General features: G+C 43.7%; 1 protein-coding gene and 1 pseudogene across 2 annotated transcripts in view; one reads left to right on the top strand and one right to left on the bottom strand.

Annotated features, from left to right (window-relative positions):
* Positions 1 to 15,502, top strand: part of SHQ1 (SHQ1, H/ACA ribonucleoprotein assembly factor) — a 104,157-nt gene extending 88,655 nt beyond the window's left edge. For both annotated transcript variants that reach the window (XM_005885070.2, XM_005885071.2), the window contains exons 9-11: positions 389 to 512; positions 3,102 to 3,222; positions 14,513 to 15,502. In XM_005885070.2, coding sequence (XP_005885132.1) covers positions 389 to 512; positions 3,102 to 3,222; positions 14,513 to 15,062 — 795 coding nt within the window. In that variant the 3' untranslated portion in view covers positions 15,063 to 15,502. The remainder of the gene's footprint in view (positions 1 to 388; positions 513 to 3,101; positions 3,223 to 14,512) is intronic.
* Positions 8,920 to 10,957, bottom strand: LOC102247634 (annotated as a pseudogene).
* Positions 15,503 to 15,919: the final 417 nt, after the last annotated feature.

Here is a 15,919-nt window from a genome sequence, read left to right as displayed (position 1 = left end):
GCATGTGGCCCGTGGGCCGTAGTTTGAGGACCCCTGCTCTATCCACTGAGCCAAAACAGCTAGGGCCAAACTTTTAATTTTTTTTTTAATATGTATTTTGATTTTTTATAGAGAGGAAGGGAGAGGGATAGAGAGTTAGAAACATTGATGGGAGAGAAACATTGATCAGCTGCCTCCTGCACACCTCCTACCAGGGATGTGCCTGCAGCCAAGGTACATGCCCTTGACCGGAATCGAACCTGGGACCTTTCAGTCCACAGGCCAACGCTCTATCCACTGAGCCAAAACGGCTAGGGCCAAACTTTTAATTTTTAATGGACAATATTTCATGATATACTTTTGTTTGTATAATATGGAAATGCTTACTTATTTAATTGATACTTCATAGACTTGGACTAATGTTCATGAAGTCCTGGTGTCTTTTGGAAGAAGAGTTTTGTGCTACCCACTTTACCGCCATTTCAAGCTGGTGACGAAAGCCTGCAGAGACACTATAATGATATTGCAACTAGGTGAGATATTATTGTGCTTACACAATTGAGAATGAAAAATTACAAGTTTTTAGTCGAGGAAGTAATGCTCTTTTTTTCTATATGTAAATAATGAAATGATTCATCCAACCACTTTTCCTCCCAGGTGTATGTAAAGTAATAGTCCCTCTATACAGATGTATAATCACACAAATCAGGTGTTTCTGAAAGGAGTGGGAAGGTAAATAAAGAAGTACACACCATATTCCAACCCACTTTGTATTTAGTAGATTTCATCATTCAGTGTTTCTTGGGTGCTTATAATTCCTAGGACTGTGGGTATAATCGTAAATAAGATAAATTTCCTGTTCCTATGAAGTGTTCAGTTTTACCTGGATGATAAATAACACACAATTTCAGAATAGAGTGAAATGCACTTTGCTTGCGGGAGTACAGTGATCCACTAGGAAGAGGCAAGGGGACCTGGGCTTGGAAAGGCTTTCCAAAGAAAAGCACAGCTACTCACAGGACTTTTTTTTGTTGTTAATTTTTTTTTCTATTGATCTTAGAGTAAGGGAGGGAGGGAAGGAGGAACAAACAGAAAGAGAGAGAGAGAGAGAGAGAGAGACATGTATTGATTGCCTCCTGCACAACCAATAGTATTAACAAGTATGAAAATAGTATTAACAAGACTTAAAAGGAAAGCACAATTTTTGAAGAGTATGTAACTTTCCTTTTCAAAACTGTGTCATAATTTTTGTAAATTTTCTAAAACACCTGATCAAAATATTGCTTGTCAGTTGTTCAAAAATGCATTTTAAAGAAAATGTTCAAGTATGAATTTAAATGTCTAGCATTTTTTATCAGTATTTTAAGGCTTAGTTGTATAATCAAGTATGTCTGTCTTTTTGTTGAACAAATAAATGTTCATTGTGGAGAATTTTGAAAATAGGGGAAGTGCAAAGAAGAATAAAGAACTGTAATTCCTCATATGAAATAATGTCAGGCACACATCACATTTGTTCAGTGACTGTAGAGACAAACATATACTTGTTCAATGACTGTAGAGACACACACACACACACACACATACATATATATATACATATATATATAAACTTACATATATAAAACTTCTTTCCCATATGTATTTATCTTTTTTTAAACAAAATAGGGATAAAACTATGTAAATACAATGTAACTTCTCTTTAAATTAAAAATACAGAATACTTTTTTATTATTATTCTTTTGTGATAATAAATTTGCCTGTAGCCATTAGCAAGGGGGCAACTTTGCTTTTGGCATGTCTGTTAAATGAAGCTATATAATTTCATTAGGTAATGGTTGCTATGGGTTCTCATTTGTGGCCTTAATTCTATAACTTTCTTGATAAAAATCTCTGGAGTAGAGTCTTATTCCTATTGCAGACACCTGTGTTTAGGCCTCTCACCACAGTCCTGTCCGATTGCATTAGTCTCCTCCTTGTCACAGTCTGACTTCTACCAAACTCACCTATTGACTCCCCTATTTCCCTACTGGAGCCATCTGCTCCAGCTAAATAATTTTTTTTTTCTGTTATTCCCTGAACCACCCCATTTTAAGTCCACGTCTGCTCCTTTTTATGTCGTCCTCCGAGCTGGCATATTATACCAGTCATGCATCCCTGGGATAAATCCCACTTGGTCATGATATATGTACTTTTTAATATATTACTGGATTTGATTTGCTAATATTTTGTTGAGGATTTTAGCATCTGTGTTCATCAGGGATATTGGCCTGTAATTCTCTTTTTTTGTAGTGTCTTTGTCTGGTTTTGGAATTTGGGTAATGCTGGCCTCAATTTTGCTTGGAAGTGTCCATTCCTCTTGGAATTTTTGGAATAGTTTGAGAAGGATAGGTGTGTTAGTTCTTTGAATGTTTGGTTAAATTCCCCTGTGAAGCTATTTGGAACAGGGCTTTCGTTTTCTGGGAGTTTTTGATTAGTGCTTCTATTTCATCAGTTGTTAATGATCTATACAGGTTCATTTAACAATCAGGAGGAAGTAATTAGAGTGAACAAGAGGGTAGTATTTTATAGCTTTTTCCAAGTGGTTTTGTTGCTTTGTTTTTGAAGTAGTGCTATGATGTTTTGTTTTCAGTCTCACTTTTCTTCAGTTCTTTAAGTTGAAAAAAATGTAAGTTAGTACTAGATAATTACTTGACAAAAAAATATTGACATAAATAAAGAAGTTGAAAACTAAAATATAATTCCCAATGGTGTTTTGAAAGTTTGAATTAGAAGAACATTATCTAATTGAAGTTATGGTGCATGTAAATATTCATTTAGTCTGGGTTGCTTCTTTTTGTTTAATATATCTAGTTGTGTTCATAGTACTTTTTTTTGGTAACCACAGTTAATTAGCTATAGCAATAGCGTATAAGGCTTACTCATAATTCTTAAGGAAAAAATAATGGGCTTTGGCCCTAATAGTGTGATACAATTTTATGCAACAAAGGAATATGAAAAATATTCTAAAGAACAATTAAAACTCAGAACTGCTATATATTACCACCTGGTGTCTGAAATTCTCAGTTTAAAAAAATCAGATATATTTTCTTAAAGATGATTTTATTTTTTTAAATTTCCTTTAGGTAAAAGTGCAGTTTTAAAGTGTCTCCTGGATATTCACAAAATTTTTCAGGAAAGTGACCAAGCTTACATTCTAAACGATCTCTATATCTCGGACTACTGTGTGTGGATTCAGAAAGCCAAGTAAGTTTTGAATTACATATGAATTCTGTATGTTCCCATTTCAGGAATACCTACTTACCCCTGAGGAAGAACATGAAATAACCTGGGAGATAAATTTTAATGAAAGAGAAGAAGCCTCACTTAGCTACCAAACATTTTAAGAAGTAAATGAATCAACCTGGGTAGCTTAGGGAGGAAGTGCAGATGTTGAAAAGCTAATTTTACTTAAAAAAAAAAAATTGGCACTGCTTAGGAAATAAATGTTAAAACAGGCAGTTATAAATATTTAATGCTATGCCATTGACTGTCCTATATAATAAAAGGCTAATATGCAAATCGACTGAACGGTGGAACGACCAGTTGCTATGACACGCACTGACCACCATGGGGCAGACGCTCAGTGCAGGAGCTGCCCTCTGGTGGTCAGTGCGCTCCCACAGGGGGAGCGCTGCTCAACCAGAAGCCAGGCTCACGGCTGGTGAGCGTGGTAGTGGTGGCGGGAGCCTCTCCCGCCTCCGCAGTAGTGCTAAGGATGTCTGACTGCTGGGGAGCGGGCTTAAGCCATCAGTTGGACATCCCCTGAGGGCTTCCGGACTGCAAGAGGGCACAGGCTGGGCTGAGGGACCGCCCCCTAAGTGCACGAATTTCGTGCACCGGGCCTCTAGTACAGTGGTTCTCAACCTGTGGATCGCAACCCCTTTGGTGGTCGAACGACCCTTTCACAGGGGTCACCTAAGACCATCCTGTATATCAGATATTTACATTACGATTCATAACAGTAGCAACATTACAGTTATGAAGTAGCAACAAAAATAATTTTATGGTTGGGTCACAACATGAGGAACTGTATTTAAAGGGCCAGAAGGTTGAGAACCACTGCTCTAGTACAATATGAAATCTCAAGCCCGAGGATTGGAACCTGTTGATACTTTACTTCAGTGCAGTGTGAGTGTGCCTGTGTGCACCTATGTAAACATCTCAGGGCACAAACCTAATCAGTGCTGATTACAAAGCTGTGTCTTCACTGGCTAACCACTGGCTAACAGAATCCATTGTTCAGAGCATTAAAAAATGCAACCCTCAGAGCCGAATCACATGATTCCTGGTAACATATACCTAAGGGTCTGAACACTCACAAGTGGGATGCTTGCACTTGGTATGTAAACTTCAGAAAGGGTTTCCCATTGCCTCACTCAGGACTATATGCAGTTTAACAATGCAGTGAATTTTCATTTGTGAAAGGGTTCTTAGACCTGATTCTTATCACACATGCCCAAGTATCCATTTCACTATTAAAAAACTATTAATTGAGAACTCACAAAGAGAACTCTTGATCGCAGTGATTCTTCAGTGTAGAAAAATAATGGCGCAATATCATTTGTTACTTAGAAGAAAAATGATTATGATATTTTTTCTATTATTGTGGTTGGTAAATTAATGCTCTAGTATGGCTTTAATGCCTGTTTCAAGTGAGCCATTATATAGCATTTACTTCTTTTTCTGTTCATGGGGAAGCAATTATATTGCAGAGTGAACTAAAAAATCTTGAAGCTATTACCTGTTGTAAAGAAAATGTTAGGGACTGGGCAAGATAACCCCTAATAATATTCACCAGGTGGTGTCAGCATTTGTGTTGGAAATGTAGATTTTGCCAGATGGGAAATTGTGTCTCCAGCCCTGAAGTCATGATGGTGTGGCATCACTTCATTCAGTCCACAGCTGATTGAGCTCATCATGCTGTGTTGCCAATCCCGCTGCTTTCATAACAAAACTAAATTGAAATAGTCTATTTGTGTGGATTTACATCTTTCTTTTTTTCTTTGAGGGAAAGGATTTTATAAACATGTAATGAACATTGATAAACATTAATATTTGTTCTAGGATCCCATTTCTTTGAGTTGCATTTCTTATCAACAAGGGAGATCACATATCTCATTAAGTAGAAGGGTGCCCTCAGGTTGATATGGGGAGTGTTAGACTTTCTCTTAAACATTTTTTTCTTTGGTTTTAGGTTGCGGAAAATTTTATTAAATTTTCTAATTTCATTCTTAATTTTTCAAGTACAACATAATTGAGCTTTTCAATATCTGTTGCTGTGGACTTTCTTGGCTCTGGATTAATTATATTGCAGTGAATGTCCATGATTTTCATAACTAATTTCTTTCTCACCTTTCACCTTCTGGTTTCTTTCTTTTCCATATAGTTTATCCGTGAAAGCTAGCACCTTATTTTAAAATAATTCTGTATTTTCCTGAATCTATTTCTCACTTCCTCACTTTATCTCACACAGCCATGAGCATTCTAGTATTCTAGTTGTTTTTGCTTGTTTTTTTGTTTCTTTTAATATGTTCTTATTTATTTCAGAGAGGAGGGGAGAGGGAGAGAGAGATAGAAACATCAATGATAAGAAAGAATAATTGATAGGCTGCCTTCTGCACGCTCCCTACTGGGTATTGAGTTTGCAACCTGGGCATATGCCCTTGACCAGAATCGAACCTAGGACCCTTCAGTTCCCAGGCCAACGCTCTAGCCACTGAGCCAAATCAGCTAGGGCTAGAAGTTTTTTTGTATATCTCAGTGTTCCAAATTGGGTGCATATATGTTTATCAAACTATTATCCTCTTGTTGGCTTGATCCCTTTAGTATTATGTAGTAACCTTTGTTGTATCTTGCGATGACCTTCATTTTGAAGTCTGTTTTGTTGGATATGAGTATTGCTACCCCAGCATTTTTGTTTGTTTGTTTCCATTTGCATGGAAAATTATTTTCCATCCCTTCATTTTCATCCTCTGTAAGTCTTTTCTTCTGAGGTGGGTCTCTTGTAGAAAGCATATAGTTGGGTCATGTTTTGTATCCATTCAGCTACCCTACATCTTTTGATTGGAGCATTTAATCCATTTACATTTAGGGTTATTATTGATAGGTACTTACTTATTGCCATTTTAATTCTGTGTGCCTATGTTTCTCTTTCTCTCTCTCTCTCTCTCTCTCTCTCTCTCTCTCTCTCTCTCTCTTCTTCCCCTTACAGAAGCCCCTGTACCACTTTTTCTGGTGCTGGCTTGGTGGCGATAAACTCCATTAGCCTTTTTTGTCTGGGAAGCTCTTTATTTCACCATCTATTTTGAATGACAGCCTTGCTGGTTATAGTAATCTTGGTTTCAGATACTTGATTTTCTTTACCTTGAATACTTCATGCCATTCCCTCTGGCCTGTAGACTTTCTGATGAGAAATCAGTTGACAGCCTATGGGAGCTCCTTTGTAGATAACAAATTGCTTTTTTCTTGCTGCCTTTAAGATTCTCTCTTTGTCCTTAATTTTTGACATTTTAATATGATGTGTCTGGGCGTGGGTCTGTTGGGTTCTTCTTGCTTGGGACTCTCTGTGCCTCCTGGACTTATGTGACTTTTCCCTTCACCAGATTAGGGAAGTTACCTGACATTATTTCTTCATACATGCTCTCTATTTCTTACTCACTTTCTTCTCCTTCTAGCACACATATGATGCAAATATTGTTATGGTTTCATGTTGTCCCACAGCTCTCTTAAGCTGTCCTCCTATTTTTAAATTGTTTTTTTTCTTTTTGATTCTCTGGTTGAGTGAATTTTTTCTACCCTGTTTTTTAATTCACTGATCCGATCCTCCTCATCTCCCAATCTTCTGTGTATTCCTTCCACTGTGTTTTTTATAGTTCTTCTAGGGGCCCAGTTCACAAATTCATGCACCTTGAAAGGAACCGTGGGCCACGAGGCCGTGGTGGGCACAGGGGCAGGTCTTAGCCCATCCTCTGCGCCCCTGCTCTGCCCCTCCCGCCACGGCCTCCAGTCCCCTGTTGGCCGGCAGCCCCGCTCCCTCTGCCACCACTCCCATGTGCTGATAACGCCAGCCCCGTTTGCACCTGCTGACGGTGCGGAGCGATTGGAGCCAGCACTGGCCCCAGGTGTGAGCGAGGGCTTTGGTGCCAGCTGCAGGGTTTGAGCAGGGCCACTGCCAGCAGCGGGTGCGAGGGGGGCCGGCGTCGGCAGCAGGTGCGAGTGCATAGCAGGACCGCGGTGCACGGGAGCAAAGAATTTTCAGTAACCACCAGAGGCTCACCCCGATGACAGTGACCAGCTCCCTGCCTTGTTCTGGTGCCCCCACTTACCTGCTCCACCATCCCGCCGTGGCCGATGCCTGCCATGTTCCACGCTCTGCTGCCAATGCCTGCCATGTTCTGCGCACGCCCCCTGTGGTCAGCACACGTCATGGCGACTTGTTGTTTCGCTGTTCAGTCTATTTGCATATTAGGGTTTTATATATATAGATGTCATTCTTCATAGTCACTATATTTTTTTTCATGTCTGTTGAGCATCTTTGCTATCATTATTCTGAACTCTGTATCTCATAAATTTTTTTATCTCCATTTCATTTTTCCCTTGTTCTTTCATTTGGTACTTGTTTTTATGTCTTCCCATTTTGGCTGCCCGTTTGGGTTTGTGTCTGTGTAATAAGAGATCTGCTAGGACTTCCAGCCTCTAGTGCAGGACAATGTCAGATGCTGTTTGTGACTGGCCCTGAGTATCATGTGGAACTATTAGCAAACCACAGCCCGTGGCTCCTCTGCTGGGGCTGGGTGCCTTTGGAAAGGACCAACATGTGCACCAGGGTCTGCTTTTCCTATCCCTGGGCCCAGAAGGAGGTCAGGCAAAGACTCAAAGCTTCCAGAGGCCCTCCTCTGCCAGCAGTCTGATTGTTCTCAGCCTTGATTGGCCTTAGGCTATGGACTACTGGTTGGAGGGAGAGGTCTTCCAACAGGGTGGGTCAACTGCCTCCCTTCCCACCTCCCCAGGCAAAAACCACCTGGATAGCAAAGGTTCACAGGAAAAAGATGTCCTCTGCAGCATGAGGGAATGACTCAGCACAGGCAACTGGGGTGGCTGCCCTCCTGGCTCCAACCCAAGAGCCCCAACCCTGGCTTCTGCTTACTCATGTCCAGTCCACTCTGCCCTGCCTCTGCTGGAGCCCAAGGTGAGTGGCTGCACATGAAATTTTGTGTGTTGTTCCTTTAAAAAGGTGCCTGCATTTCCAGTCTTCTCTCCCTGGCAGACAGCAACCCCGCTGCCTTTCACAGCCAGATGTTATGTGGGTACCCTTCTCAGTTCTGGTTCTCTCTGCTGGGGGACCCAGCTTGGGGTTTAGACCCCAGAGTTCTGAATGGGAACCACTCACAGCCAAGATAGCCTTCCAGACCTCAGCTGCTGTCTGTGGGAGCCTGGCCACCCCTTTCTGTTCTCTGCACTTTCTAGTCTCTGTGCGGCTTCCACTTTCCATCTGTGGTTATCAGCTTCTCTCCAGCTAGTTTTCAGTTGAAATTTTTTTATAAACAGAATATTATTTTGCATATACAAACAAAATGAAACTTTTTAAAAGTTACATGGTAGATTATGTTTCTAAAAACTTTCCAAGAAAAACCTGTTTTGAGTATAATTTATGAAAATACAGCACAATTCAATTATCGTCTCTTTTCAATGCTAAATCTCTTTGTTCTGTAACAAGTACATTCTTCCAGGTAGATGTCTTTTACTTAAATATAAAATATACACTGTAATACAACTAGTAACACAGATTGCGTACTTGCTGTGATGCATCAGCATGGACCTGGTGTTTGTAAGCACTGTGTGAACCGATAATGCCGTTTGACAGGCTTTTTGACATGCACAGCCTGGTCTGAGTTGTGACAGTGCAAAACCACTGACTACATTAAATGAGGTGCTTCCTGAAGTGGAAAGGCCTTACAGAGGCAGACTCTGTAATGTATAAGGAGTGGCCAACTTGGAACCAGCTTTAATTGTACCAGTGGTTGAAAGAACAAAAGGCTACTTTTACATGGCTTAATTTTTTTTCTGTGTCACGTGTTTCTTTATTAAAATCAAAGTGATAGGGGATTAAAATCAAGAGCATCACTGAACTTTACCGTCCCGCCAACCAGCTCCCCACACCGTTTGTGCTCCCAATGCTTAGTGAGAAGAACATAATCCCAAAGCCCTGGAACTGTCTCGGGTTCTTTCCTTTTCTCCGTCCTGGGAAGGCAGGCAGCTCAGTTTGAATGCATGGGAGAGCCCAGAGTGGTGACGGGCACAGCAGGAAAGGCCTCACCCTCAGGGAACTGGACTGTGGAGTACAGCGTAGTGAAGTGAGGGCCCGCATAGCCTGGGCCAAAGTGGGGCCCTGGGGCCACAGGAAAATATTCTGGTCCCCTGAGAAAGGAGGCCTGGGAGCCTCAATCCTCTTTTGAGAATAGTCACTGCTTGATAGTTTGCCCTTCTGGCGACGGTTGCAGAACCACACTCGGACCACGTCCTTCGCCAGCCCGAGCTGCTGGGCGATGCGGCTGATCTGCTGCAGGGCGGGCTTCGGGCACTGCAGGAACATGTTCTCCAGGTTGCCCTTCGCTCGGGTCTCCATACTCGTCCGCTTTCTCTTTCCGGCCTGCAGCAGGGTCTCTGGTTTGCATATCTCCTGCAGGTTCTCGTTGTTGTCAGCTCCCTTCACCCACTTCTGCAGTTCTTCAAACTGAGCTGCAGAGCCTCAAAGCACAGATGGTCGTTTGGCTGAACACCTTGCCAAAGAGAATGCCCAGGGTAAGCCCCACATCGGCCTGGGTGTACCCCAGAGTGATCCTCTTCTGCTTCAGGAGCTTGGCGAATTGCTCGAGGTCTTTCTGCAGAGCTCTCATGCTCTCCTCCTTGGGGTTGAGCTCCAGCTTCTCCTTGTCCAGCTTCAGGGCCCCAGGCAGGGCAGCGCAGGGCTCGGGGGAGGCCCCCTCGGAGTTGCTGTCCACCCTGGCTCCTGCCTTGCCCTCAAGCTGGGGGGTCTCCAGGCCACCTTGGGGTGCCAGCCCCACTCCAGCCTGAGGTGCACAGTGGGCCATCCCCCTGCAGACCTCATATTGGGGGGGCATGGGGGAATCCCCCACACCTCGGCCCTGGGGGCAAGCCCCAGCCCAATGGCAGACCCGACGGGAGGGCCTGGAAGCCCAGCCAGGTCTGAGGGTCAACCCAGCCCAGCTCCGGCCCTCCTGGCCCATTGCCTCCACCACCTGGTGGGGATGAGAAGGCAAAGTTGGAAGCCAGGTGTCCCGCCATGGGAAGGACGGCACCCCAAGCCAGGGCCTGGTGGAAGGACATGGCTTAACTTATTTTTATTTTTTAGCAAACAGTGATTGCTAAGTTATCAGTGGAAAATAATTGAATAGAAACAAACCCAACTTTCATTCTTCAGACTATTAGGACACAGTCTACACCAATGATATTTGACATTTTTAATCACTTTTTATCCTAGCATTCTTTAGGGAGAGGGTTTAGAATGCTTTTTCTATAAACTGTTTCAATGAGAACCTTAATATTAATTTAGGAAACTAGCCAGCTTCAAGCAGTAAGAGGAGAATAATAAGAAATAGAGATGAATCAGCTTGGTGAAGAATCAGAAGAGAGCATATAAGTTATTTTTACATATCTTATGTAAATAGGTCACTTTAAACATAATGTAGTGTGAATAGTGAGAAACAGACCTTTTTCTGAAGGATAAAAATTCAATCAGCTGGTGATAGACAGAATTCCAACTGGTTCAGGGCTCCTCCTCTTCACTGCTCAGCCTGTTAGACTTGACCCTTTTTATTTTATTTTGTTGTTGTTGCTAATCCTCATGCGATGATATTTCCTCCATTGAGTTTTAGTGAGAGAGGAAGGGAGGAGGAGAGACAAAAACATCCATGTGAAAGAGACACGTGGATTGGTTGCCTCCTGCGCATGCCCTGGCCAGGGATTGAGCCTGCAACTGAGGTACATGCCCTTGACTGTAATCAAACCTGGGACCCTTCAGTCCACAGGCCAGTGCTCCAATCACTGAGCCAAACTGGCTGGGACGAGTTGACTCTTTTTAATCCCAACATGTGAGGGGTATGCTTGTTGAAAAGAGCCAGGATTACAGGTGAGGGACTTTGAAATTCCAAATGTATACTGTTGTAAATGACAGATAAAACTTTTTTATAATAGATAATAACAAGGATCAAAATAGTTTCAACTTGAATTGACTTATCTACTGTAGTGTTTACTAATATCCACCAAAATAATTCATTTCTTTTCTCTTATTCTAAACCTCTGTAGTTAAAGCTTAGGTGTAAATACTTCAAGGAGTGGCAGACTTGGAATGAACTCTGAGATTGCTCAGTGAGGGGTATCAGTCATAGCTTCTTTGGAGAATTCTGGGCTGTGCCAGTCCGAATTGGCTTATTTGGGGATGTGGAATCGAGCTCCAATTGGGAAGGGAGGAAGGAAGGAGGTCCTCAGAGGTGAAACTCTTCAGGCCTGGACACCCACGGGGGCGGGAGGAGCACTGCACAGCCTTTGGCCCTGCACCCTTGTGGCTGGGAAGGCCAGCAGGACTCAGACCCTCAGCTTCTGTATCATCTGTAGTCCTATATAATAAAAGCCTGATGTTCAAATTGCCCCCTCGGGCGGTCGTTCGACTGCTCACTATGACGTGCGCTGACCACCAGAGAGTGGCCCAGGACATGGTGGGCGTCGGTGACCCGGCGCTGGCAGCGGGCAGCAGTGAAGGCGCTGTCGGCTCCAATGGGCCCCCATGACAGTGGGACTGTGATGGGATGGTGGAGCAGGTGAGTGGGTGGTGCCAAGCTAAGGTGGGTGCGAGTGGTGGCTGATCTGCGGGGCAATTGGTGACCAGCATGGGGGAGCGGGGCCAGCTCCCAGTTGCTGAGGGAGCCAGGTGGGTGGCCTGGCCCCAACCAATTGCCCTACAGATGGCAACCAGCGGCAGCGGTGGGGGTCACCTCAGCACCTGGGAGCTGGGCCATAATTATTTTATTTTCAATGTGCATGAATCCGTGCACCGGGCCACTAGTGTGGGAATAAAACTGAAACTTCTTCGTGGGGCTGTGCAGTGATGTTTGTGAAACATCATCCTTCATGTATTGTGGAAAGTATTTGTCGTGACTATTAAAAATGGGAGATGTATAGTCTCACATTTACTGAAGAAAAGCATTTATTTGAAAATATTTATTTCTAATATCGCAGCTTAATAAGAGACATAGTTTTCTTTCCCAAGGTCATTGCTCTTTATTTTGTAAAGCTGTGTCGTGCGGACAGGACCTCCCTCAGCAAGAGAGAGGCTGTGGCCGGTTCTCAGGCTGATAGGGCCTCGGGGGAGAGATGTCCCGGCTCATGCTCAGGCTGAGCCCTTCACCACTGGAAGTGAAGTTTCAGTGTACACGTATGGTGGACATCAACAACAACTATCCTGAACATGGATGCACATTATATTACAGCCGTCCTACTCCATCAGTATGCTTGAAGCTGCCTCCACTGGCCAGACTTCATGCCAGGCTTCTAGCCCTTTGGGGAATTAGTTACTGACTCTGCTGATCTCACCTCGTCTCCGCTTTACCCTGGGCACCGTCCCTTTCCTCAGCTCTGGAAAGTCCAGCACTGAAACAGGGTTGTCCCCACGTAGGAGGGAGTTGCCCATCAGTGATGGCTATTGCCCTTATCCCGTCCTCCCCACTGTACCCCCCCCTCCCCGGGACACAAACACCTTGTAGTGGAGCTTCTGTTTGTGGTTACACTGGAGAGGCAGGGCAGGGGAAGCTATGCTGCACAAACTCATTATTACGCTAAATATTTTGAAACAAAAGTGTCTCAAATATATGTTGGCGCTTAGATGAAAATTACCACCTTGTTCAGTGGCTCCCCCTGCAGGTTCCATTCTCTTCAGCTCTATTGAAATGAAACCTCGCCCTAACCGGTTTGGCTTAGTGGATAGAGCGTCAGCCTGTGGACTCAAGGGTCCCAGGTTCGATTCTGGTCAAGGACATGTACCTTGGTTGCAGGCACAGCCCCAGTAGGGGGTGTGCAGGAGGCAGCTGATCCATGTTTCTCTCTCATGGATGTTTCTAACTCTCTATTCCTCTCCCTTCCTCTCTGTAAAAAATCAATAAAATATATTTTAAAGAAAAAAAAAGAAATGAAGCCTCATGCTCAAAATATGGGACAGACTACACTTATTTAACCTTTGAAGTTAGGGAAGCGGAGTCATGACCTCTTCACTTGCTGCCCCTTTGCACAGTAGTCACATCAGATTCCTCTGTAGAGCAATGAAGACCATGTTTGGAGAACTGCATTATGCTTTGTGTTGCTTCTTGCAAAAACAAAAAACTCAGTACTTCCAAGTTAATGAAAAGTTTATTTACTCAGTATAACAGAATGTGACAGATTTAGAAAAATATTTTCTGAAATATCATGAAACTTTTTTTATAAAAAAAAAAGCAGTCTATGCTACTCTCTAATATTGCTTTTTTTCTTTGTTGTACATTTGAAACTTTTGAATAGGTATTATGTTCACAAAGACTTAAAAATAAACAATGGGTCTTGGTTAGCCCATGGAATGCTTTATTTTTTATGCAGCTATAGACTTACATCCTTGGTATGGATGTGCCAGGATTAGTTACTGGTCCCGGATTCATGGACATTTGGTTGTTTCCCAGTTGAGGCACTAAACGCAATGGTGCAGTAAAAACCTCGGGCCTGTGTTGTGTAGCACATGTGTTTAATTTCCAAAACGGTTTTGCTGGGTCAGGAGTGTGGACATTTCCCATTTTGAAAGCTGTTGCTTTGGGGCTGTGCCTGCTTCCTCTCTTACCACCAGCGAATGGTGGCACCTTCCCCCACAGCCTGGGCAAGGTTATCAAATGCTTGGATTTTTGCAATTTGATAAGTGAAAACACTGTCTGTGTGACTTCAATTTGTATTTCGCTTATTTGACTGAAGTTAAATACCTTTTTATATATTCAAAAGGATTTGTGTTTCCTTCGGTGAGAGTTGCCTGCTGACATCTTTTATCCATGTCACTGGTGGGTTATGGACATGGGGCCTGTGCTGTGATAGGAGCTGCGGGTACTTCTCTCAGTTTGCACATAGCCTTGGACTTCAGTGGCGATGGCTTTAGTGTTTTGCTACAGAAGTTGCTGGTCTCTGTTAGTTGAAGTTGCCCATTTTTGCTTTGCTTTTGTGGCTTCTGGATTTTGAGTCTTGGCTACAAGGCCCTTCCTCATCCTGAGATCATAAAGGAAGGCTCGCGGGCTCCCGGGTCATGCGTGACCGGCTCCGTATCAGTGAGGGCTTTGATCTGCTGGGCGCGTGTCCTGGTATCATGGGAAGGGTGCATCAGCTCTAGGGCGTCATTGCTTTAAGCACGGCTCCCTGTGCCCACAGGCCAGGTAATGAATAGCTGACTATTTCTTCTTCCATGGTTTCCAAGGTCCACAAGGTTGGCAGCTCTTGCAGAAGCCTTGAAGAAAGCCCCCCTGACGAAGGCCCAGCTGGGGTTGGAAGTGAATGAGCTGGAGGCAGCTGCACTGCTCGTCTGTGAGGAAGAAGCAGCCTGCCCCGCCTCCAGGCCAACACCACCCTCCAGTTCTGAGGCCAGTGGCTCCGAGGACTCCGACAGCAGCACCTCCTCAGCCGGGACCGCAGACCCAGACTCAGAGCCAGAGGGGCTCGCAGGCAGGGGAACCGGGAGAGGACGGTCCTTGCAAGGCCCCGTTCTTGACGAAAGCCGCGCCCTGCGTGTTGATGGCCATGGGCTGTGCGGACGCTTGGCCGTCCCGAGGGCTGATGCCTGTCGGGGAGAGCTACTGGCCTCTGCGCGGGCCCCTGTGGGAGCCGGGCCTCTGATAGAGGAGCTTGGAGAACAACTGGAGACGGTGGTGCAGCTCTCAGAGCCCGAGGGTCCCGCTCCTGGGCCCCGAAGGGCACAGGCAGACGGCACCCTCCCGGGGACGGGCGGTGAGGGTTCCATTTGTGGGTGAGAATGATGTCAGGTTTGGTTTTAGTTACTGACTGAGAATTCTTCATTTTTACTTGTACTTTTTCTTAAAGTATACAACATAGTTTTTTAATGAGCAATGTTGATAACTTTTAGTTTCCTTCCTGCTACTTTAAAAATAAAGTTCTAAAGTACTTTTACCAAAGTATAATTAGTATCTGAAGATGGAAAACAATAGTTGTGCCAGAATCCCTAAAATGTGGAGCCCATTAATATCTTCAAAAGCTTTACCAAGATATACTTGACATGCAATAAGCTGCACACACTTTAAGAGTACGATGCGATCGGCGTTGACACATGCACCAAATCAATCATCTTTGCGATTAAGAGACTGTACTTACCTCAGCTCCAAGTGTCCTCATGGTGCCCTGGCGCCCACCCCACCGCTCTCCCAATAAAGCTGTTATGAATATTTCTGTGCAAGCTTTTGTGTGGACATATGCTTATTTCTCTTGGGAGTGGAATGACTGAGCAGTCATGGTAAGTGTATGTTTAACAATTTAAACAACTGCTAAACTGTTTTTCAAAGTGGCTATACCATTTTACGTTCCCACCAGCTGTGTCTAAGAGTTATAGTTCTTTCACATTCTTGTCATTACTTGGTATGGTCAGCTTTTTAAAATTTTACCATTTTAGTAGGTATGAAGCTGTATCTCATTGTGGTTTTAATTTGCCTATTTTAAGACATAATGTTGAGCATTTTTTCATTGTATACTTGTCATTCACATGTCTTTGGTGAAATGTCTGTTCAAATCTCTTGCCAGTTTTTTTCTAATCTTTATTTTTCAGATTATTACAGTTGTTCCTCTTTTTCCCCCCATAGCTCCCCTCCACCTGGTT

This window comes from Myotis brandtii, unplaced genomic scaffold (assembly GCF_000412655.1).
Source record: "Myotis brandtii unplaced genomic scaffold, ASM41265v1 scaffold89, whole genome shotgun sequence".
Taxonomy (NCBI): Eukaryota; Metazoa; Chordata; class Mammalia; order Chiroptera; family Vespertilionidae; genus Myotis; species Myotis brandtii.
This window is presented reverse-complemented; position numbering and strand designations above follow the sequence as displayed.